The sequence below is a fragment of the Chelonoidis abingdonii genome, chromosome 7 (assembly GCF_003597395.2).
Source record: "Chelonoidis abingdonii isolate Lonesome George chromosome 7, CheloAbing_2.0, whole genome shotgun sequence".
Taxonomy (NCBI): domain Eukaryota; kingdom Metazoa; phylum Chordata; order Testudines; family Testudinidae; genus Chelonoidis; species Chelonoidis abingdonii.
Genome location: NC_133775.1, coordinates 92,838,136 through 92,861,285, shown reverse-complemented (window position 1 = coordinate 92,861,285; position 23,150 = coordinate 92,838,136). Strand labels below are relative to the sequence as shown.

Sequence of the window (23,150 nt, the reverse complement as noted above, 5' to 3'; positions counted from 1 at the left end):
CAAACCATTTTAAAGAATGAAACAGAGGCTGCCTTGTGCAAGAAAACTGGGAAGCAGTTCCAGATGAAGGAGGCATCAGGGTGAAGTGAAAGCTAGAATAGAATACCATGGACCAAAACACCCCCTTTACCTGCTTGGACAAAGGGGATGATATCCAGCGACTCTAGGCATGAAAAACAGAGAGACACTGACACGTGGATTTTTATATATAAAGTAAGCCTCATTATTTCTCTGAAATACTGTCCACATAGAAATGTGAAGTGACTTACAGAAGGGTTTGTGCCACCTTTATAGTACTGATTCCCCGACCCTGTAGCATTGTCCTCACTCAAAACTATGGAGTTTACCTATCTAAGTTAATGTTGACTGGCTCAGCATAAATGTAAACAAGGTTCATCATTGGGAAAAGGTCATAAGGAGCTCATAGCAGCCTGGACGTAGAATAGCATAGTAGCACAGGTTGCTTCTCAACTTGGATCTCAGTTAGTGTTCAATATTGCTCCTGCTAGTTATACAATAGTGGAAGAGAAAATCTAACACAGGCAAATATATAGAGAAAATTTGAAACAGTAGTCTAATGAGCCAAAGTGTTATCAAAATATTGAGCTCATGTTCATTCACAAATATTCAGGTTCTACAGAGTTTTTTATGTTTGTGAATGTTTATCAGGCTAACTAGATGCAGCACTAATAAAATGTTAGTTAATTACTCTGAAAACTGTAACAAGTTTCACAATACAGTTGTGAGGTTAGATCAACATCTTATTAGGGAGCAACTTTTTTTGTAAGAACCAAAAAGGAATTTCTGCTTTCTCTTCAGAATCTCACAAATTCCTCCTTGCTGGGTGTCTCTGTTTATCCAATAGGGGATAGTACAAGGATGACAAGTTTTTGTGGTACAATAAGGACTTTTGTGCATTTATGCATTTCTTACAGCATTAGGCAGATTTCAGCACTCATTTGGAGGATTTTCAGTTGACTGTTCTAAACATATATGTGCCAGGGTTTTAGTCTTGAACAATCCTAATGTTTGCCCTTCTTTTTGCCAGCTAGTACCCAGGCACTAAAGCAGATTTAACCAATTAGTGGAGCCCCACTTCTGGAGTTTGAACTTTTTTAGTTGTGCTACTACTTGTGCATTATTGTGTGCCTAATCCGAATGGTCAATTGTCATGATTGCAAGTGCAAACTAGGTAAGTAATAATGGAAATAGATAATGTTCTGGACATTTGTATACGCAATGGTAATTAATCTCTGACTGCATAGGTACAGATACCACGGTTACCAGTAGGAACGCCTCTTCCACTTGAATTAAGGAGTAACTGTTAATTTTTGGTAAGTAGGAGACTCTTATTCCTACTAGTGCCAATGACTAAATGTAGACTAAATGTAGACATGACCGCATGAACTAGACCGCATGAACTAGACCTGTGTGACTAATTATCTGGAGCCCTCAAATCACTTATCTGGAGCCCTCAAATCACTTTACAAACATTCCTTAACTCTCATAACTAGGGCTGCTCAGAATTTATTTCCATGGACAATTTCAACTTTTGGGTGAAAAATTAAAACATGAAAATGTTCAACTGGAAACTTTCCACTGAAAACTGAAAAAAATTGATTTGGAAATGCCACCTTGTTGCTTCAAGGGAGTTGCAGTTTGGGTGTTGCATGTCCCCATTCTCCTCAACAGGCTGGCTTCCCTGGTGGGACTACATTTAGAGATGCAGTGTGACAAGGGATCCTGGCCCATCAAGGGGTATGGTGACCTGAGGCAGCTAAACTACAGCTCCCAACAGGCTATGGCGACATGGACGAATGGAATTTTTCTCATTTTAATGAATGTGTTTTTTTTCCCATGAAATGTCAGCATTGCCTGTGGAAAACTGATAGTTTTTGCAAAATCTTTTTGTCACAAACTCAATTTTCTGTCACAAACCAGTTTCAAAGGAAGATTTTCCAACAGCTCTATTCACAATGTCTATTGTGCCTTTCTCTGGATTTGGACAATGCCTAGCACACTTTGGGTGCTTTGTCTATCTAAATAATGAACTGGAAAGAAGGGAACATCTAAACCATTGACAATAGACCTTCCATTACAAATGGTGCCTGAATTCCTTTAGACTATGAAGAGCTACAGGGCAAGGGACTTTGCTGTTTATTAATCCTTTATTTGACTGTACAGGGCCAAAGCTATATAAAGAAATCTATCTACCTAGGTATGGTGGGAGAGGGGCTGCCCCTTAGCTGTTTGCTTGCACTGTACCACACTGACTGGTAGTCCGGTTATACATTTATAGGGCTCTGTGGACATTTTGCTGCAGGTGCCAAATACAGCGCGTGAGTGTGCACCTTGCAGTGTGGAACGTGCATAGACCACTTTGCCATGTGGACCCAAAGGTGATTACCCTGGCCATGCACTGACACACTGCAGGAGTTAAAACCGTGCAGCGGCGAGGGGCAAGGGAGAGCTGCACTCCTGACTCAAGATGGCTGCCTGTGGAGAACGGGCACCCCGAGCGAACGAAAAAAAGCCCAGGGTGTGAAGACCGCGCATGCGCAGCTATCTCATCTTCGGTCCTGAAAGCCGCTCCTAGCCCCCAGAGCATGCGCGCAGACTCAGTCCCCGGCACGTCTGGACGTGCGTCGTTGGAAGTTGGAGTTCGCGCGTGGGCGCGTGCGGCATGGCGGGAGGGCTGGTTCGGATGCTGCTGCTCTCACAGCTACAGGTGCAGATGAGCGTGCCGTGGGTTTCAGGTAAAGAGCGAAGGGCAGCGAGCGCACTATAAGTACTTAACATTTAAAATAATTGATGCTGGCAGTAGATGAAGGTAGTGATAAATCACAATACACGCACCAATAAAACTAATAAATGGCCGTCAGGAATAACTGAAATAAATAACAGGCAAAGGAGTAATAAATCTTGAAAGTAACAATGCTTCGTAATAGATAATGATTATAATATAATCAGTGATGCAGTTTAATTGATAATTTAATAAAAACATAATGATTAAGAGTGCATACAATAAATAAGCATATTTAATACAGTCGGTATCATAGTATATAATAGTATTAAAATAATTGAGCAAACATCATAAAGCCAAGAATACCCCATAATAAACAGATATATTAGTGTTAAGCAAGCCATAAATATCCAAGAGAGTTTATGTTTGTATAGGGGAAAGGGAGAGGAACATTTGATATGATACAAGATTTGAAGGGAGAGAAGAGGTGTTTAAAAACTCACTTTATAAAATGCACCAAAAAACGGTGATGATTTTAGCCAATAAAAAAATTAAGTCATAACAACTGCAAAAACAGAGAGTCTGTATCTGCCTCAGAGATAGAGAATGTGTATCTATTTTGCAAATAATGTTCAAAAGTTTTAAGATTGTGAACCTATAAGCTGCTCCAGCACCTAAATGATTTTTTCAAGGTTTACAGAGGAATCATCTTTCTATCACTAAGCCATAGCCTCTCTAGTTATAAACATTCTGTCCTCGCACAAGGAATGTATCCAACCCACCACCCCTTATGTATTTATTTGCCTTATTTTTATAATACCACACCCCATTTACTTTTGTGTGCACCTTCAGAACCTTTATTTGGCTTCCGCTTCATATAGGAATTGTACAAATAAAATATTGGGGTGAGTTGCCCACTGTATTTTGCACAAGGAACTTAAAAAGTAAACAAAATTTGGCTTTCTTCATTAATGAAAAATGGACTGTCTTTCTGTGTGTCTGGACTATATCTGTTGTAAAGGGGCCTTGATCCTGATTAGGACCTCTGAGTACTATTGCAGTATAAGTATTTAATAATAGTATGTATGGTAAGTTCTTGAACTAAGGACCACATTTCTAGTTTAGTTCTTATGTCATTGTGGTAATGAGAACTTTAAACTATCAATGGCTGTGATTTTGGATGGAGACTGCTGACTGTATTACCTAACTTAACTGAATGCAATGGAAGAGTATTGGTTACAGGTACTGTTACTCCTGCGGACTGTGGTTCTGAATCTCAGTTCTCCACTCAAAACAAAACTGAGCTTCCAGTCTGCATACTGTGATACAGTCTGGCTAGTGTGTACATTGTATGTGCTCCCAAATATTAGTGTATTTGAAAATTATAAATAAAACAAATGGCATAATTTACACCATGCAGGTAGATTTCTCCTCTGATACCAGCATAGCAGAACTTGATGCCAAGCCTGGTCCAGCTGCCCTTGGTGCAGGAGCCATTTCCATTTAAATCCCATTGAAAAATGGCTGTGGCATGAAACCCCATATATGTTTTCTGAGAAAAGGATTTTCCCGTTGGTTTTCCTGTTTTACATTAATAGTTCTGCTTACAAGGAGCATTCAAAAATACTAAATTCAAAACAAATTTGTTGCCATGAAATTTGGAGGAATAGATTAAGATATGACATGAAACAGATTTTAAACAACACTATTTTGAAAGTAGGGGGTTTGATGAAGACTGAGGAGAATGTTTTCTGCAAAAGAGTCATTAATGAAAATTTGTTAAGATGCTGAGTGCCCTCAATTCCGTTTGATTTCAGGGAGAGATGAGCATTGAACAATTGCATTATCAAGTTTTATTAAAAAATTAAACCTCACCCCCCTCCCTATTATCATCTTCATGCATCAATTAAAGCATCACAGACAAGGTTACACACAAAGTCCATGGAGGAATTGAGAATGGCTCTGTTGAGTCCTATGCTGGTGCCTTAACCACAGGACCATCCTTCCTCTTGCATTTAAGGGACAACTGCTTTAAAAATCTTGCTTTTATCAACTGTAGTGTGGGACTTCCATCAAGCTAAGTGAAGACAGCTTTTACGTTGGAGCAATGTACAATCAGATCTGGTCCATTTCTCTCCTTATGCATTGCTGAGTTAGCCACAGGAATGATGTTTAGCATGCATTTTGAAGTGTGGTTTTACAATTAAAACTAGAGAAATACCGTGTGAGTTGAGAACAAAACCAAACTTGAGCTGTTTCTCCTAATCTATTCCAAAGACATATTTACTAGCAGAAAAAGAGCAGTGATTTTGTCTGCTGACCATTCAGTTGAACTAATGTCATGAGATCAGACTGGTAGAAAAACAAGTAGCTTCACTGCATGTGTATGTAGGTGCACCTACAAAGAGCTCCTGGGTAGAGTTTGTTGTGGGCAAATGTCTCTGGGGAGTGCCTCCAGGACTCCTGCCTCTGAAAGAGCACAGCACATATTCTCTTCTCTATGAGGCCAGCCTTCCTTTTTGTCCCCTTTGATGAAACTAGGCTAGGATTTTCAAACAAGCCTAAGAGAGCGAGGTAGGGGATTTGAGTGTCTAAATCTATAGGGCTCCTTTGAAAATTTCAGACCTAGCATTTAGCATGAGTGGGATTATTCCCTGATTTTTGCATGAGGGTGATGAAGGCCCCTTATACTCTTGTCCCCACTTGTTCTAGGCCCAGCCCCTAATTTATTCTGCTTGGCTTGGAGATTTATAATAGGAATAGAACTCTTCACAGTTAGTAGCCACTCCAGCTTGGTAGGGGCTGCCTGTTTTCCATTTGATGGTTGGTACAGTGGCCTATCGAAAAAGAACTGGTGGTTTTCTCTGTTGGACATCCACATCAGAGAAATCTTCATCAAAACTGCCTGTCTTGTTGGCTGTTAAGTTATGGACTCAGTGAACATGGAGAATTAACTACCTTCTGGCCACTGTGGGAGTGCTTCCTGGTTATTGTTTGAGACACATGGAGGAGTAGTATGCAGGTGAATTCGCACTCCCATTGCCCAGTGTGTGCCCCTTCAGTACACAAATGTAAGATTTCAGGATCCCATTTGTGAACAGGATGCCTTTCATGAGTATTGGTTGTGTATCAGCATTTTGCTGAACTCCAAATACATACGCAATGAGAAACTTGAGCCTTGTTTCCTAAAAGATATCCAGTCTCAGTGATTTAAGAAAACCCAAATTTATTATTTAACATTAAAGTCAATTAAATGGAAGTAATTTGTCTCAGAAGACTGTAAGTGCATTTTGCTTTGACCTGAAACTTCTTATAAAGCCCGTTCGTTAGGATTCAGCAAATCATGATACCTAAAGGATAATGACCATTTGGGATGTACCCACTTTTTGATTGTTTAGAAGGTCCCTCTTTGGAATATAAGCCTATTAAAATGTGATTATGGTCAGATCGCATTGCTCCTAAAGTGCTGTCTAAGTGCAGAATGTGGCTGTGGCTTTAAGAGCCGCTAGAACTGATCAGAATATTTTTGTCAAACTGTTGTTTCATAGAGGTCAAAACAAATGTTGTGGAAAGGTATAGATTTCAACTGAGTTTTCAATGGGAAGGTTTCTTTCTGAGGTCCAGGGTATTCTCTAATCACACGCACACGAAAAAAAACAGCAATCTGATCTTTTTCAATTCAAAGATGGGTGTTTTTAACACGAGTCCATTTTGTGAAAACACAAAGATTTTTTTAGTCTAGTGCAGAATGAAAATATATTTTGAAATGTTGAAAGTTGTTACAAAACATTCTTGAGCCATCTCTAGTCATAACTAAAAGTCATTATTAGAGAGGGGTTTGCTGGCCTATGTGACAGTTACCAATGGCAAATGTCCACAGTAAAAACACAAAAGGCCTCCACAACTGACACCCTTTCTTGACCCTCTCAGAGGACAGGCTAAGGACGGACTAGGCAATGGTGGTTGAACTAGACCAGTGATACTCAGACTGAGGCTCATGAGCCACAAGTGGCTATGTAAGGTGTCTCCTGCGGCTCTTGATATTTAAAAAAGTGATTTAATTAAATTATTAACCAATTAAGCTGCTTTTACTATGTTGTTAACCAGTTGTAGTTGATAAAATAATAATACTTGGTGAGTAATTTTGTTGTGAGAATAATATATAATATATGTATAATTCATTGTTTCATTTACTATTTTATATTAATATATAATTATAGCTATATATTTATTATAATGTTAATATATAATATTTCATTTAATATTTTATATATCCTACTGTGGCTCTTTTGTGTAACGTTGATCATTAATTTAGCTCCTGAACCACTGAGCTCTGAGTATCACTGAACTAGACTCTTACCCCTTGTGGTAGTCCTGCAAGTCAGAGTATAGACATGGTGGAGATGTGGTGTGAGGAAGAGAAAGGATGGAGAAGGAGGAGTCTTCAAGGATGTTTGTCCATATTTCACCGCAACTGAATTCACTCTTCAGGAAAAAAATGACAATGGCAAAATGACTCATATTTGCATGAGATTAGTAGTTTAATACTATCAGTTCTCAGATTTACAGTACAGTGTGAACAGTAAAATAGACCAAATTGATCATTCAGATTGCCGAGAAGCTGTTTGCAGGAGGGAATAGGCTCATGTTTTACTGAGACATCTGCCTGAAGGATGGGAAGAAGTATATTTATTCTCTGTTTATTGCAAGTTAGTCTAAATCAGCATCTGTTAAATTCATTTTGTATGGTTTTTCAGGAACATTGTGAAGTATAAATTATAAAATTTGGAAAGGTAAATAATTGAATATGGTAACCAAAGCAGGTGAGATTAGAGAAGTTATTTCTGTGTGTAAAATTTGTTCCATATTTGCAACTAGGACTATATTTAAAAATGTAAAGAGTATTTTTAATTCTCCAGCCTTATCAAACCAATGAACAAATACCATTGTTGCATGATCATGACAAAGGTTTCTTCTAGTGAGTGTTTTTCCCTTGTTCAACAAAAGAATAAGACTATTTTGTAGTAATTATAGGGACACTGTCAGAGTTACGTTTTAAACACAGCTTGATAATTTTCATATTTGATAGCATTTGCTCTAAGGATTCAGCCCACAGTGCTTTATTTATTCATTAATTTATCTTCTACATTCTAACTTGCTGTGTGCCTGGCTATGTAAGTGTAATGTACAACATGTATGGGTGTGTGTATTCACATATGCTCTTTGATTTGTCAAGTGCTTAGTAAGTCTGCTGCATCATTAAGTTTTGTGTTTAAATTGAGCACCTCAGCAAGAATGCTATGAGTTTTCAGACAGGAAACATGACAGTGACAGACTATTAATTTTAAGGGAAAATACCTTCAAAGTGTCCCTTTTAAAATGAGGACATGGAAATGTTCATGTGTTCCTGTCATTGGCGGCACATCAGAGAGGCATGGGTTTGGAATAAGCATTAACTTTTTTAAATAGTGGAAAATAAAACTGCAGCCAAAATTAGTAGTTGAGCTATAAATACAAAAATGACGCAGGAAGTCTAGATCATTTGGGGGTGTTTGCGGATGGTTTGGTGGCATTTGGTTTTAACAGTAGTATTGCAAGACACAGAGTGTTCATACATTTATAAATCATTAAACTGTCAGACTGTTAGGAAGCTGTAGGTTACAAAGCCTCATTATTAGGTCTTAAATCTGCAGTGGTCCCAGATATACAGTACAGAGGAGGCACTTTACAGCTAATTAGGAAAAAACCATGAGCAGTTTGGAAATTAATAATTTACCAGGAACTAAACTGCATCTTTGTGTTTTCCCTAAATATAGACTTTTTTTCAAAAAGCTTTGATAGGAAGTATAGCAAAAAAGCCTTTGTTCAGCTGAACATAAACATTTCTGTCTGGATAAGTTTTGCATATAGCAAGATAATGGTCTTGTTTTTTAATTCCCTAAAGTCAAGTTGAGATTGAATTGTCCTGAAGCACCCTGCTGGCACTATTGGCAGGGGAATTGTTATTGCATGGAGAGGAGTCGCACTGGGACTTGGACTGAAGCATTGAGATACTGCAAACGATATCGAGATACAGAACTATTAAAAATCACTAATGCGTCAGAAAAGGTAAAGCTTGTGCCTTGTGTATCATTTTAAAGCTTGATTGCAAAGACCACTCATGCTGCTTTTATTTCTTGTCAATATTCTAGTCAGTATTTCTTCTACATGATTAATTTTACCTTTTTTCCCCCAAACTCAGAGTTACATTTCCATGTGTTGCCAGATGCTCTTATAAGCTATATACAAGCTTTTCTCTACACATTTCTGTCAGTTACAGCCTCTGCTGTTCCAGTTTTGTGCTTTTCCTAACAATACTGTGTGGCAGGTTCTGAACTGTGGTATGAGAGAACTACTGTAGCTTTGGACAAGTGTTGTTTTCACATGTAAACTCTGTTGGGAGCTGAGTTCAGACCTTTGGGATGTGTCTGCACAGCAGCTGGGAGACAGACGTACTAGTTTTCCTCAAGCTAGCATGCCAAAAGTAGTGCAGCCACAGGCAGCCTTAACTTCTGATTTTCCTGACTTTTGAGTGCTTGACTTGGTAACCATAATTTGTTTAGTTTTTTAATATTATAACAGTAAACAATATTCAGTATTTCACAAGCATTTTATGCTTATAAGCACTATACATGACAAATAATGCAAATTTACGTATTAGTTATTGCATTTTCAAAATAGTCATAACCTTTAGCAGCTTCATGATAACTTCTCTCCAAAGATCTCAAGGCATTTTACAAACATTAATGAAGACTCCCAAATGAGGTGCAGGGAGAAAAAGTGTAATTGCATGAACCTAAAGTTACGCATCTGACTAAACAGACTGATTTTCAAAAGTGCTGAACACCCACAGTCCACAGGAAGACAAGTCACTGATCTAGGTGCCTAAATATGGAGTTAAGTACGTAACCTTGGGTGTTGTAGTTGAAACTTTTGGCATGCTGTCACATGGGCAGTCTGAGATCTTCAGGAACAAAATACAGAGCTCCTGGCTTCCATATCTGGCCTCTAAGTTCTCGGGGAAGGTCCTTCCCTTCAAAGTTGTACGCAGGAGAATTATCTTCAGAATGGTACATAGGCCTTGATAAAAAATAGATTCAATGTGTGCTTAATTAATTGGATTCAGACAGCAGGTCAGTTAGCACCGTGGTTGTGTGTAAGCTTGATGGGCACTTTGAGGGCCAGCAAATAATACGAATGCTGTTTAAAGAAGCACTAGAAAATCATTTCCACTAATAGCCCGTCTCAATCTATTGCACCATCTTCAGCACAGCCATAGTTCATTATGTGAAACAGTACCACTGAAACGTAGTCATGCTTGGCTAGCACAGGTTGGTGAGGGCATGACACTTATCACTAACTATCTCCATCCACCCACCTTCTCCATAATGATTGAACCTGCTTAGGAGTTTGTGGCACCAGGAGTGTTGCTGCCAATTACTCACTCTGAATTTATTCCCCTCCCCTGTGCATTCCAGCTCTGTGACTTAAAATCAGACACAAACTTAAAGGAATGCCATATTTGCTGCAGAAGAGAGAGAAAAAATAAATATTCCCAAGGAGATGAGGGAATATTTCCTCTAAAATCAGATATGGGAAGTTTCTGATAACACCACAGAGTCCCTAAAGCAAGCACTGTGGTTGCTTCAATGAAATGAGTCCCACAAGTATACTGCATAACCTTGCAGTATCTCCCCTGATCGTCATGCTTTCAGATTGCATTGTTTATCAAATCTTGACCTGACCAAATCTGACAGTGATTCTCCTTTCACTTACACTTCTTCAAAAATAGTGCAACTCCACTGACTTCATTGAGGTAAGTGCAGATTCTCACAGGTGAAAGTGACAGTGAAGAATCCGGTTCCTGTGCATACTGTATAACCTGACTCCTAGACAGAAACAATATGAATGAGAAAAGAATGTTACACAAAGTGATTTTAAAAAAAAAAGAAACAATAAATGAGTCATTGTTTTTCCTTGTGCAGGCTTGTTAATTAGTGATTTAAAAGATACTGTCCAGTTCTTCATGCCCTAGTATAGACTCAACTGCAACTACCTTTCTAGGGAATAACGTAGAGTTTGTAAGCTCTCCAGTAACTCTTGGACATGCTTCTTTTAAAACACGGATCCTTGCAAGGACAAGAAATTGATAAAACAAGGAGTAGTTTGTCTTGTGAACTTCTACAAAAGCAAGCCTGTTTATGCAGTCTGTCTTGCATGCTCTTTTGTTGTCCAGGTACATATCTCTGCCTCTTCATCCAAATTAAATGCCTTTTTTATTCTGATGTTCAATAACTCTTTAAAAATCAAATATGGCTGGGTATAGATTGCACGCAGCTATTGATTAGTTTGCTGGTTTATGATGTTTACTACCAGCTGCACTATTTTCAGTTCTGGTGTTAAGTGAGTCAAATGCATATTGTATGTCACTGGGCCAGAGTCTGCTCTGTGCTACTGAGCAACCCTGTTAACGTTAATTGGGTTGTTGGTGTATAACTAGGAACGGAATTTGGCCAAATGTGTATATAAGACTGTGCTATCTAGTGGTTAAGAGAGTCAGAACTTCTTGTTTTTCGTTACAACTCAACCACTGATTCATTGTATACCCTCAAGCAAGTCACTTAAATTATCTGTGCCTCAGTTTCCATGCCTGTAAAATAGGGATAATGTCTTTTTCTCAGGGTGGATATGAGAATTAGTGTCTGATATGCCTGAATGAAAAGCTGTTATACAAGTGCTAATTATTACTATACATAAATGTGTTTATAAAGAATTGATCATTTCCACAGAAATGGATTTTAGGGTTGCCTCTGAACAATTTCTGGATTGGATTAAATAATTTGGAAAATGTAACTAATTTTGCCTGGTCAGAAGGGACATTGGCAGATATAACAGCACCCTGGTAAGAAGCTGATTTGAGCAGTATTCATATTATCATATAAGTTCATTTGAGTATGTAACATCATAGAAATGACTGTCGACACAGTTAGTATTTATTACCAAATTGCTACTATAGCTCATATTAATAAATTGGAAACAGCGCTATGTTTGCTAACTGATTTTTATAACATGTTGAGTGCACTCTCACCTTTTTTAATTTTTTAAAATAATATTCAAATTTAGAAGATTTAAAAATATGAGTAGAAAATAAAAATCAGATTACATATTAGATAACTCCAATGAGGCAAAGTACAAAAGAAAATTCAATTGGATATGTCTTAAAATATGGACTTGCAACCATTAGTCCAAATGCATAGACTAAAGTTGCTTTGCAAAGTTTCTGGGAACAGGAATGCAAGGAATCAAACTTAATAGAAAACGAGGAATATAAAGAAATGGGGTCAGAGCCTTAATCCTATTTCAGTTTCTTTATGCCAGGTAAAAAGGCCAAAGTACCGTAGAAAGGTCTATAATCCCTGGATCCGTCCAGGTGAGGATTCATCTAATACAGGAATTGACAAAATAGCCATTAGGCTGCCTTTGAAGGACCCACTGACATGCCCTCGTCTAGGGGATGTGGTGGAAGTGAGAGGGGTGAGACAAGCAGAGGGCTGCTGTTTCTTAGGTAGGATTCCATGGCTGTCAGATTATGCTTCGGGGGGTGGGGAGAGGGGGCGGTGGTGCTTCATCCTCTGGACCAGCCCAGGATTGGGAGGGTGCAAAAGTGAGTTAAGAACACCTTAGACCCCTATCTGCCTGGTCTGACACTCTGCAGAAGCACAGCACAGATTTGAGTAATAAGATTCTACCTCCCAGCAACATTGCAGTGGATCATATTTTATTTCTAAGACACTCTTCTGCAAAATTGGTCCCCATCTCTCCCCAGACATGAAGTAGGAGAGAAGCCTATTTTAAAACTCAAATGCTTTACAGCAGAACACAAAGTTGAATGCCCAGGTGCAAAGAATGGAACCAAAACCTGCATCAAATAGAGCTGGTCAGTACTTCTCAAATACCAAATTTAAAAGGGAAATTTTGCTGAATTTTTTTATAGTTCCTCACCCCTCTGTCCTGCATTTTCCCACCAAATTTAGAGCAGATTTTAAAAAAAAACCTCAAAATTGAGGACTTTGTGTCATTGTAATGTAATTATTTCTCTAGATGTTTTCTTTAACAGTGACCTTTTTGTATTCTGTTAAAATTGAATGGAAAGGCTTTGGATGTCACGGCCAGCCCAACCAAACAATGCATATTGTGTGAAGATTTCCAGCGGCATCTTGATTGCTCTGGACTGTAGTGCCAAGGCCCATTGGATCTGCAAGCGAAGTGCAGGTGAGTACTTACACTGCTTGTTTAATCCATTGATATCTAAATCAGGATTTCCATTTGCAGATGTACCCTTTAGGCCTCAGTCATGCAAACTTTTACTCATGGGAGAGGTCCTTGCTTTTACAAGTAGTCCCTTTGAAGTCAGTGGAACTGCTCTCAGGAGTGAAGGTTTGTAAGAGTAGGAACTTAGTACTCAGGGTTTGCATATACTAGGACATTTTGCTGCTTTAACTAAGGCCTGATCTATACTAAATTAGGTTGCTTTAACTGTGTCAATCAGGAATGTGAAAAATCCACATGCCTGAGCTGTGTAGTTAAACTGATCTAAACAGCGACCTAGCTCCCCCCCCCATGGGGTCTCAAAAATGGAAAATTATTTCCATATTCAGAGGTTGAGGGAAGTTTGCTTTGTCTGCTTTTAATTTTTCCAGTCCAGCAGAAAAGCTTTGTTACATGCCACCTTACTGTTCATTTCTGCACTACAATGTGCATTACTGAACACTCCGTCATGTAAAACCAGGCCCTGGTAATGCTCAGACTGAAAAAAAGAATCACTCCTAGAGGACCAGCACATAGCCTATGCTACTTAAGTCCCTATTTTGAGGACTTAAGTGGTGCATGGGTCTTGCATTAGCACAGGGGTGAATTTCAACCAATGTGAAAAAGGAAGTGGGGGAACTCAAGTAATGCTGTTTGTCACGGGGTCTCTCAACATGCTGGCACCTCCTGCTGGCAGGGATGACAGTTTTGTATAATTTTGGTGGTGCCCAGAACAGGTCCAAGTGTCCCCTCCCACCATGGTGGGTGCCGGGGGGACGGGGCTGCCATCCCATGTCGCCGCCTCCCCTGCTGCAGTTCCTGCCCCTCTCCATAGCCTCATGGGGGATGGGTCTGCCCCTTGCCCAGCATGGGCCAGGAGTGGTGGCTGGGGTGGGGTGGGGCATGGATCACATGCTCAGACACTCACCCAAGCCCCAGCAGCTGCTCGGGTGAGGTCCAGACTCAGTCTCCTGGAAGTCTCCTCAGGGTCACCTCCTGGTGGGTGCCAGGGGAGGACTGCCAATCATGTGCACCTCCTTCCCTCAGCCTGCTGCCTGTGCTGCTTGCATTGTAGGCAGCGGCAGCTGCTGGCAGTGACGAGGGAGGGCAGTCACCTGCTTGAGGCAGGGACGCTCTGGGGCATGGGGAGGCACCCGGGGTGAGGCCTGGCTCCGAACATTGGTGCAGCCAGGCCCTGAATATCCCTGGAGGTTGGGCACCATGGGCCCATGCACCTCGCTGCCTCTCCCTGCTGGCCGTTTTGGGAATTAGTTCTGGTCAATGAGTGTGCCCTCTGCTGGTGGTGCCTCTCCCATCCTAGTCTCCCCCTGAAGACCCACTGCAGTTCCAGTTTCACTGCCTCTGTTCTGTGGCACGGCCCTCCTGTCACAATCTGGGTTCCACCTTCCAGGGGACTCCTTCCATAACAGTCTAGCCACTCCACAGCCTGGCTGCTGCTTCAGCAGTGAGTTGGGGGCAGACGCAGGCCCACCCACTACTCTGGGTCCCAGCCCAGGGACCCTGTAAACACCAGCTTCCCACTGACCCTCCTTTCTTTCTCCACCAGTCTGCCTCAGTTCCCTGGGCCACTTCTCCACAGCCCCAACACCTTCAGCTCCTGCTTCTGGCTCCTTCACCCTCTTCCCAGGGCCTCAGGCCTGCAAGCTCTAGTAACTCTGTTCACAGTGCTAGTCCTGCAGCCCTCTAGGAAGTCAGTCCCCTCACTTGGGCTTCCTGCAGCTTCCTTTATATGGGCCAGCTGGGCCATGATTGGCTGGTCCTGCCACCTCCTAATTGGCTGCAGCCACCTCCTAATTGGCTGCAGCCACCTCCCTAATTGACTGTTTCCTTGCAGTCCTCCAGGCTGAGTTTTAACCCTTTCAGGGCCAGTGATGCCCCATCACACTGTTGCATAAGTTTGAGCTGGGGAGTGCAACAAAGGCAGTATGCATGGTAAACCTTTAGAGAGCACAACAGCATTGATCTGATCAGAACCTGGGTTCATTGCTGTTTGTCACTCTTTTATCATGTTTCCTTGTTTAGATGAAATGGCAGGAAATTTTTTATGTTAACTCAGAAGTAGTACACATGCCAGCTGCTGCCAGGGGGAGAAAATGGAGACCCAGGGTTTTTTGCCAGAGCACATTGCTGAGCTGTGCATTCTGGAGCATTGGCTCCAGGGCAAGTGTGGGTATCTGCATACATTCCATTTCAGGTGGTGACCTGCATTTTATTTTTCTTCCCATCTTCCTTCCCCCCTCGCAAGATACTGAGCGGTATCAGGAACACAAAGGAAAGGTACTTCTCTCACCACCAAGTATTCCATCACAAGTACATGCAGATTTGAATTCTGCTAAAGAAGCTTGCCTGGAGCTTAGGGAGAAATGCACAGGAATTTCTACATGGAATAATGCATATGCCCTTGCCAGGGGGACCGTATTGTTGAAAAGTGAGGAGAGCAATTCCTATGCCTATGTAAAATCAGGTAAGTTGATTTATTAGAACAATCCATAGAGCAAATCCACTGCATCACATGACTACTTATATACTCTGAGTGAAATTCTGATCCATTGATATTAATGGAACAGCTCCCATTGACTTTACTAGAGTCAGGATTTCACTCTCTGTCCCTCCTGCATCATATAGAATGGCAGAGAGAAGCTGCTTCTGATGCCACTGTGATCTTAGTATTGTCTGTTAGGATAACAGCAATGCCGTGGTTATGGCTACTTCCCAATATCTTATATTTTCCCCCTGAAAGTATGTCACATTCCCCAGTGTTGTATGATCATATAGCTGAAGACTTTGTGGGAATGACCATCCAAACTTTTGTGAGTTTCCTCAGTGAGACTCTGTTGGCCTGACAAGCTGCACACGAGTTATCATAGTGTGAGAAAAAGACAGACTCCTCAGATTTCTGTCAGGGGCAGGAATGAATCTCTCAGAACTGATTATGCACTGTGGAATTTAAAGTCGTATTTTTAACATAATTTGAATAAATTGTCCCTTTTCGACCTGAGCAGCTAGTTCCATTTGGAAGTAGAAGTTAGAATCTTAAAATATCAGGGTTGGAAGGGACCTCAGGAGGTCAACTAGTCCAACCCCTTCCTCAAAGTAGGACCAATCCCCAAATCCTTAAACGGCCCCCTCAAGAATTGAACTCACAACTCTAGGTTTAGCAGATGAAATCTTGTTTATTTACCAAGAACGTACAAAGTGCTGCTCTGCTGAATGAAGGGGTAACCTAGAACAAGAGTAGCGGTTTCTTAGTTTACAGCCCCAGTCTCAAAAGTTCACTCTCAAGCTTTTTCCAGGGTCTGACTGTGCTCAAAACGCTTAGCCTTCTCTTTTGCCTCTGTCTCTCTCTCTCCCTTCTCACTTTCTGTGTGTTCTCTTACTCCCCGCCCCACAAATCCAACATACCTGGTCACAATACGCAGTGGAACCCACCCACCTGGTGCTAGTTTCTGGGCAGATTCTATTAGGCCTTGTTTTAGGTATGGCCCTAATTGTTTATACAGCTATCTTAAGTGAAGGGAGTGTTCACACATCCATTTGAATGAGGTTCTAACTAAATGCATATCAAAGTTTCACCCAGCTCATAACAATATTGTTTTGTGTCTTATTGTTGATGGTTGTTTGTATAAGGCAAATTTGCAGCATTTGGTTGAGACCCCAACAACTACACTGCCCTATGGTGGGCACCATAAGGCATTCTTTAAGGGGTAAAGCATACCCTCACTCCTGGCTGGCCCTAGGGAGGCAGAGTTCCAGCCCTTTAGGCTCGTCACCCCTGCCTCCTTTCCACAATTAGCTTCCTGAAGGGAGAAAGCTTGTGGTAGCCCTTTTGTTCTCTGCATCAACCTTCCATAGGCTATCCTGGAGTGATGTCCCTTACTCCCTGCCTGACTGTAAGAGGTAGCCACAACCTCATTGTAAATTTGTATCATAACAACCTATGTGTCCCTGAAATGAATGACAGTGCTGTTTTCTATTTTGTTTCTTAGATTGCTCCATGGGTTACTTCGGAAGGGATTGTTCCTCTGTGTGCGGGTTGTGTCACAACGATGATCTGTGCAATCCCTACACGGGAACTTGTGACGATTTCCATTTGTGCAGTGTTCAGAGTGCACCTGCAGTCTGTGAGAGAGGTACCTAAACATAAGTGCTTTATATATGGCGGGTTTTCCTAATGCAGTACAAAAATTTGAAGGTGAGTGATTGCCTTTGTTCTTGGCATAAGCAATGTTTCACGTGTTCATTCCTAGCAGTTATTTCCCTTTCCCCGGCATTTTGTCAGTGCTTAACTAATTCTCCTTTTGTCTGCTGTCAGTAATCAGGACCCTCGAGTATTATTGCTCCTTTGTATTTGACTAGCTATGAAAAGTTTGTGGTGCCCCCATTTTTCTGGTTGGTCGTATTGGAGTGGCAACTGTTACTACTTCGGCACAGAGGCCCCTGCCAGCTGGGTTCAAGCAAGGGAGAAATGTAGAAGATACAGAAGTGCAGATCTGCTATGGATTGAGAGTCCAGAAGAAATGGTATTTTTTAGAATTGGTCGGGAAATGTCAATGGAAAAAGAAAAATGTTACACACAAGTATTTTCCGTTGTTTGACATGCTGTAGTATTTATGAAATGTGGTCTTAAAAATATCAAATTTAGTAGTTCAGCCATTAGGTTGGAGAGCATCACTGTAAATAACTCGTTCATACTTTCTTGTGTCATTAACAGAATTGGTTGTTCTCGGCAATTCCATCTGAAACCTTTTGGATTGGATTGAATAGCAGGCAGCAAGAGTCTATCTGGATTTGGTCAAATGGGAAATCAGCTGCTAAAGAACTTGATTGGTAAAGTAGTGCATGACCTTAACAGGCATTTTGAGGACCAGAATCTTAGCTGCTGTAAATTGCTGTAGCTCCACTGAGGTTAATAGAGCTATGCTGACTTACACCACCCGAGACTCTGGACCATATCAGTTAAAGGCAAAACAGAATTTGTCACACTGAGACATTTCGGCATTATCATTGCACTGCAGTATGATCTAAGGCAGTGCGACCCCACCCTAGGGTGACCAGATGTCCTAACAACAGTTGCACATCCAAGAAAGAATGTACAACAGCTAGTGAAAATTTTTCAATTTAATTTGAAAAAGTCTGATTTTTTTTAATGAATTTTTCCTCATTTTGACCTGCTTTAAAATGCATCAATCTGGAATCATGTTATCAATGTATTGAAAAGCTGTAACAGATCTAGAAACCTCCATGAGACACTGCTGAGTTTGTGAACATTCTGTGCCTCAGAAATAGAATATATGCCATGGATGGAACCAAAGCGTGCTGTGATAGCCAGAGCATGCAATTTACTTAAGTCCAAATGTGTCAACTCAGTCCCTTGAAATGTCTGGCAAAGAGCAAGAATGGGGGATGCCACAGAAAGTAGAACTAGAGGAAGCTTAATAAGATGTGTGGCTCATTCTGTTTATATAAATATATGGTGCCCAGCTGACCTTAATGCTGTAGAGACCAGACCCATCTCATCTGGCTTTTGCTTGAGTAGGAATCTGATGGGTTAGAATACTGGATAGTGTTGTTTTGGAAGGAACACGAATCTTCCCAGAGTCATAGAAACTGGTTTATTTCTTTCAAGTGTTCTTTTTCCATCCTGAACAGCCAGTGTGATCTATTGGATTGAGCTTGGGGCTGGGAATCAGGTGATTTGGACTCTATTTATGGTGCCTCTGCTGACTATGAATTGGAGCGAGTTACTGAATCTCTTTTTGCTTCAGTTTCCCCATGTAAAATGAATAATATAATACTTGCCTACCTCTGTAAAGGGATCTGAGATAAGTGCCAAGTGTTCTTTAGCCCCTGGGTGGGGGTCGCGCTGGGGCATGGGACTTTAGCTCTGCAGGGGGGCACCAGGAATTGAGGCTTCAGTCCCATGGTGGGATGGGAGGAGCTCAGGACTTCTGCCCCACAAGAGGTGCCAGGGCTCCTGCAGGTTTGAAAATATTTACCAGAGCTCCGTTCCCAATGGCTCCAGCTGAATTTAAGCCCTGCTCATGGATCATGTGAGTCCCACTTATGTAATGTGGTACTTATGTAATACATAGGTCTTGTGTTCACCCTCTGCATAGGGGTTAATTTCACTCCTAGAACCTGATCCAGCATCCTTGGAAGTCAGTGGAAAGACTTAGAAGGATGTTTTGAGGATTAATTAATGTTTTGTAAAATAGTTGGAAGTTGAGCAATATTGTTATGTAGGCCTATATATTTAAATGGCCGTCCTATCACACCTAAAGCTTTAAAAAAGATAAACCTTGAGGGATACAAGTACTTCCAGTTTGAGATTCAGTGGTCATGTATTTTGTATTTCAGGTTATCTGTAACTGGAAATCCATCTGGAAGATGTGCAGGTATCCAGCCAGCACCCAGAAGTATTTTAAAGTTTAACTGTGAAAATAAGTACAGATGGCTTTGTAAGAAAGCTGAATGTAAGTTTGCAATGAAGGAGTTTAGGGAAATTTTTTCCAAACTTTCTGAATTTTTTCTAAACTTTTTGGGAAAAAATTATAAGAGTGAGAATAGGAAATAATACAAATTAATTATATAAAGCCTCTTTCCTGCAAACCCTGCCCCAGAGCTATTCAGTGTTTAAAATGACCATAGAGATTATTAGTGTATAGTATAAATTGTGGAAAATGGGGTTTAAAGACTGCAGGGTGGGAAAAAAATTACAGCATTTAGCTACAAGAGTAATACTAAGTTAGCGAGGAACCAGGAAACAGACAATGGAGGAAAAATTTGGAAGTCGGTACAGTGGAGAGAGAGATCAAGGTTCTAGATGGCGGGAGCTGCAGACGAGAAGGTTCTTTTACCAACGCTAGCCAGACAGGAAGAAGTGATAGAGACAAACCAATGGAGTGGGGTAGGGAGATGAGAGCAAAAGTCTTGTAAAACAGGGTAGCCTAAGTCCATGAAGAACAACAGTTGTCTGGATCCTCATCTGGTGTGAATGAGCATAGCCCCATTGAAGTAGTTGAAGCTGCTGCCAGAGGCATAGTTTGGTATCAGCAGCTCAGCTATGATTTTCCACAGGGTTTTTTTAAGGGTATTTTCATCATTAAAACTCAGTTTTTCCCCTCCCCAGTTTTCCTCCGTAAGCATAATTCTGTAATTATCTAAGGCAGTGGCTCTCAAACTTTTTTACTGGTGACCCCTATCACATAGCAAGACTCTGAGTGCAACCCCATCCTAGGGTGACCAGATGTCCTGATAAAATTGTGACTGAGGAGGCGAGTGGCAGGTAGGGAGGGTGAAGAGGTGAGGGGTGAGTGGCAGGTGGATTGGCGGGGGCGGTGAGGAGGTGAGTGGTGGGTGAGGGACTGAGAACTGATGCAGCAAGGCAGCAGGAGGCTGGGGGGGATGAGGAAGGGCATGGTGCGGGCTCGAGCAGGGAGGGGGTGGGACCTGGGACAGAGTGGGGGCGGAGCCTGGGAGGATTTGGGGTGGACTGTTGGCAGGGCTGATGGCACCCCAATGTGTCCCTATATTTTAGTGTTGTGATCTGGTCACCCTAGACCCCCCTTACAAAATTAAAAACACTTTTTTATATATTTAACACCATTATAAATGCTGGAGGCAAAGCGGAGTTTGGGGTGGAGGTTGACAGCGCGCGACCCCCCATGTAATAACCTCACAACTCCCTGAGGGGTCCCGACCCCCAGTTTGAAAACTCCTGATCTAAGGTATCCTTATGGAGCTCCCTGTTTAGGTGGAATAGAATCTTCATTTTTCTCCTTGCACTAGGATTCACACTGCAGCTCACATACTTTTTGTGACCTGTTTCCTTAGAGCAATATATTACCTTGGATCAGTGAATGAAACGACCATTGGTTTCAGCGGCAGCTGCATGTACATATCGAGGGCAGTATAAGATCTTTATTTCTGTGCGTTGTGTTGTTGGCATGCTGTTAAGTGCAGTTATCTTTATGCCAAGAACGTAGTCCTGAGATGATGTGCAGGGGGAGACCTACTGGTTGCAGGCAGTCCATGATGTTGTAGCGCATTAGTGATGGCAGTGCTATCTCAACTGTTGGAAGGAGAAAAATGACATAACTTGGAACAAACTGACAAGGTTGTATAAAACGCTTGTGGCAAATTTGGAAAACCTCCATCTGAAGTTTTCTCATTTCATTCCAGTTACATAAAATGGATTTAATTTTTCAAAAATTCTTTGAAATCTCATATCCTCTTGAAAATGGTTCTCTTGAGAAGCAGAACTCTCTACATTTTTGATATATTGAATTTCCAAATTCATAATTTAGTTGAGGTGAAGATCAGTTTGCACAATAAAATATGCATGTTCACCTCAGTCTGGCACCTAATTTTGCTGTATAATTTGTCCATATAGTTCTGTGCATGCTTTTCTATGCACATTTTAGTAGCACATGTATGTACACACGAACTACAGGTTTCAGTAATTCCATACATCCAAATCTAAATGGTGTTTTGAAAATTTACTCTGTATGGTTTCCAAAAACATAGTTAATTTCATTGCATGGATTTGTTTTTTCTTTTCTTTTGTATTTTATAGCTCCAAACATTTTTGATGTGTTTCTTAGTCAGTACCTGTCAAGACCATTTTCATCACAGAAGATCTACAGCTCCCTCCATAGTGCTAAGACAGACTGCTTATATGACCGGAACTGCACTGGAGTAGTAAAAGTCTCTCAGTACTTCAGAAGAATGGCAGGAATTGATGAAATCCACTTTGCTCCTTTTACTGCTCCCTCAAGTGCTATTTCCTATGTAAAACGTGGTATGTGTCACACTCCAAGTACAAATTTGCTGCAGGTGCAGAAGAATGAGAGCCATGTGGTAAATTGTATTAACTTTTCACCTATATTGCCTCACCAGTCTATGGTGGTTAAAGCAAGTTGAAATGTTTCATCAAAATTTGGCCAGTTTTGGAAAACTGATTTTTTTTTTTTTTTTTTTTTTTTTTTGGCAAAAATACTTGTGGTTTTTTAAAAATTAGACTGTCTCTTGTTCTTTTGATTTTTTTGTTTGCGTTGCCAGTTTAGCACGATCAATTACTCACACAGCAGGCTTTTTTCAAAACAGAAATAATTTTTGAAAATTTTCCAATTTTGAAAATGACTTTTTCGACTTAAAAAAATGTTATGAAAAATTTTGAAAACCCAAGGAGATGAAAAAATGTTCAAATTTGCAGAAATTATTTGCAGAAACTGAAAATGTACTTCTAAGTCTTTGGCCCTTATTCTTTGCTCTAGTAGAAGAGTGTTGACGGCAGTTTATGGTGCCGAAAGGGATGCAAAGGTAATGGTAAGCTCCCTGCATTGTGGGGCTGGTCTGTGCTGAACTGGTCTGTTGATGAATGTTAGAGCAACCTGAAATCTGTTTTAACTAGGGGTGTCGATTAATCGCAATTAACTCAGGCGATTAACTAAAAAAAATTATTCATGATTAATCGCAGTTTTAATCGCACTGTTAAACAATAGAATACCAGTTGAAATGTATTAAATATTTTGGATGTTTTTCTACACTTTTAAATGTATTGATTTAGATTACAACACAGTATACGAAGTATTATCCAGGGTGCGGATTTGATTTAAATCATGATATAAATTATGATTTAAACCCTAGTCAGGAAGACTCAATTTAATAATGGATTTCTACATAAAAGTGCATTCTTGTGAAGAATGTATGTTAAGGTTATAACAACCAACAACTCAGTGATAGATGTAGGTTTCATTTTTAGAAGGTACGCGCTATACATTTTAAAGTGATTTATTTTGAAAACTTTTTAGATTAGTTTTACAGCTGTATCAGAAAATGAATGATTGTTTGGTTATTTCATTTACCAAAGGTAATTGAAGCAGATATTTACGAAGTCATTGGGAGGTGAACTATCTCCAATTCAACAGGTTAATCATTAATATTTATAGGATTTTCTTGCCATGGTGTTTCAGGAGGAGAACATCACCAGATGGACATTTAAATTTGTTTTATTTAACTAAAACAACAACGTTATGTG

The 23,150-nt window shown here is 40.6% G+C and overlaps 2 protein-coding genes across 2 annotated transcripts; both read left to right on the top strand.

Moving 5' to 3' along the window:
• The first annotated feature begins 8,691 nt into the window (after positions 1 to 8,691).
• Positions 8,692 to 17,249, top strand: LOC116837223 (C-type mannose receptor 2-like). The gene is made up of 5 exons (XM_075068307.1): positions 8,692 to 8,851; positions 11,572 to 11,684; positions 12,936 to 13,054; positions 15,357 to 15,575; positions 17,098 to 17,249. The coding sequence occupies exons 1-5, from the start codon at positions 8,753 to 8,755 to the stop codon at positions 17,247 to 17,249; spliced, it is 702 nt and encodes a 233-aa protein (XP_074924408.1). The 5' UTR covers positions 8,692 to 8,752.
• On the top strand, positions 17,116 to 22,048 carry LOC116837252 (C-type lectin domain family 17, member A-like). Its single transcript, XM_032801505.2, has 4 exons — positions 17,116 to 17,631; positions 17,823 to 17,938; positions 19,469 to 19,584; positions 21,687 to 22,048. The coding sequence occupies exons 1-4, from the start codon at positions 17,470 to 17,472 to the stop codon at positions 22,031 to 22,033; spliced, it is 741 nt and encodes a 246-aa protein (XP_032657396.1). The 5' UTR covers positions 17,116 to 17,469; the 3' UTR covers positions 22,034 to 22,048.
• The last annotated feature ends 1,102 nt before the right edge of the window (positions 22,049 to 23,150 follow it).

Coding starts and splice junctions, on each gene's coding strand:
- LOC116837223 (XM_075068307.1), top strand. CDS start 8,753: ATGGAGAGGAGTCGCACTGGGACTTGGACTGAAGCATTGAGATACTGC. Junction 8,852..11,571: donor TCACTAATGCGTCAGAAAAG/GTAAAGCTTGTG, acceptor TCATTTCCACAG/AAATGGATTTTAGGGTTGCC. Junction 11,685..12,935: donor GCAGATATAACAGCACCCTG/GTAAGAAGCTGA, acceptor TTGAATGGAAAG/GCTTTGGATGTCACGGCCAG.
- LOC116837252 (XM_032801505.2), top strand. CDS start 17,470: ATGAAAAGTTTGTGGTGCCCCCATTTTTCTGGTTGGTCGTATTGGAGT. Junction 17,939..19,468: donor GCTGCTAAAGAACTTGATTG/GTAAAGTAGTGC, acceptor TTTGTATTTCAG/GTTATCTGTAACTGGAAATC. Junction 19,585..21,686: donor GCTTTGTAAGAAAGCTGAAT/GTAAGTTTGCAA, acceptor TGTATTTTATAG/CTCCAAACATTTTTGATGTG.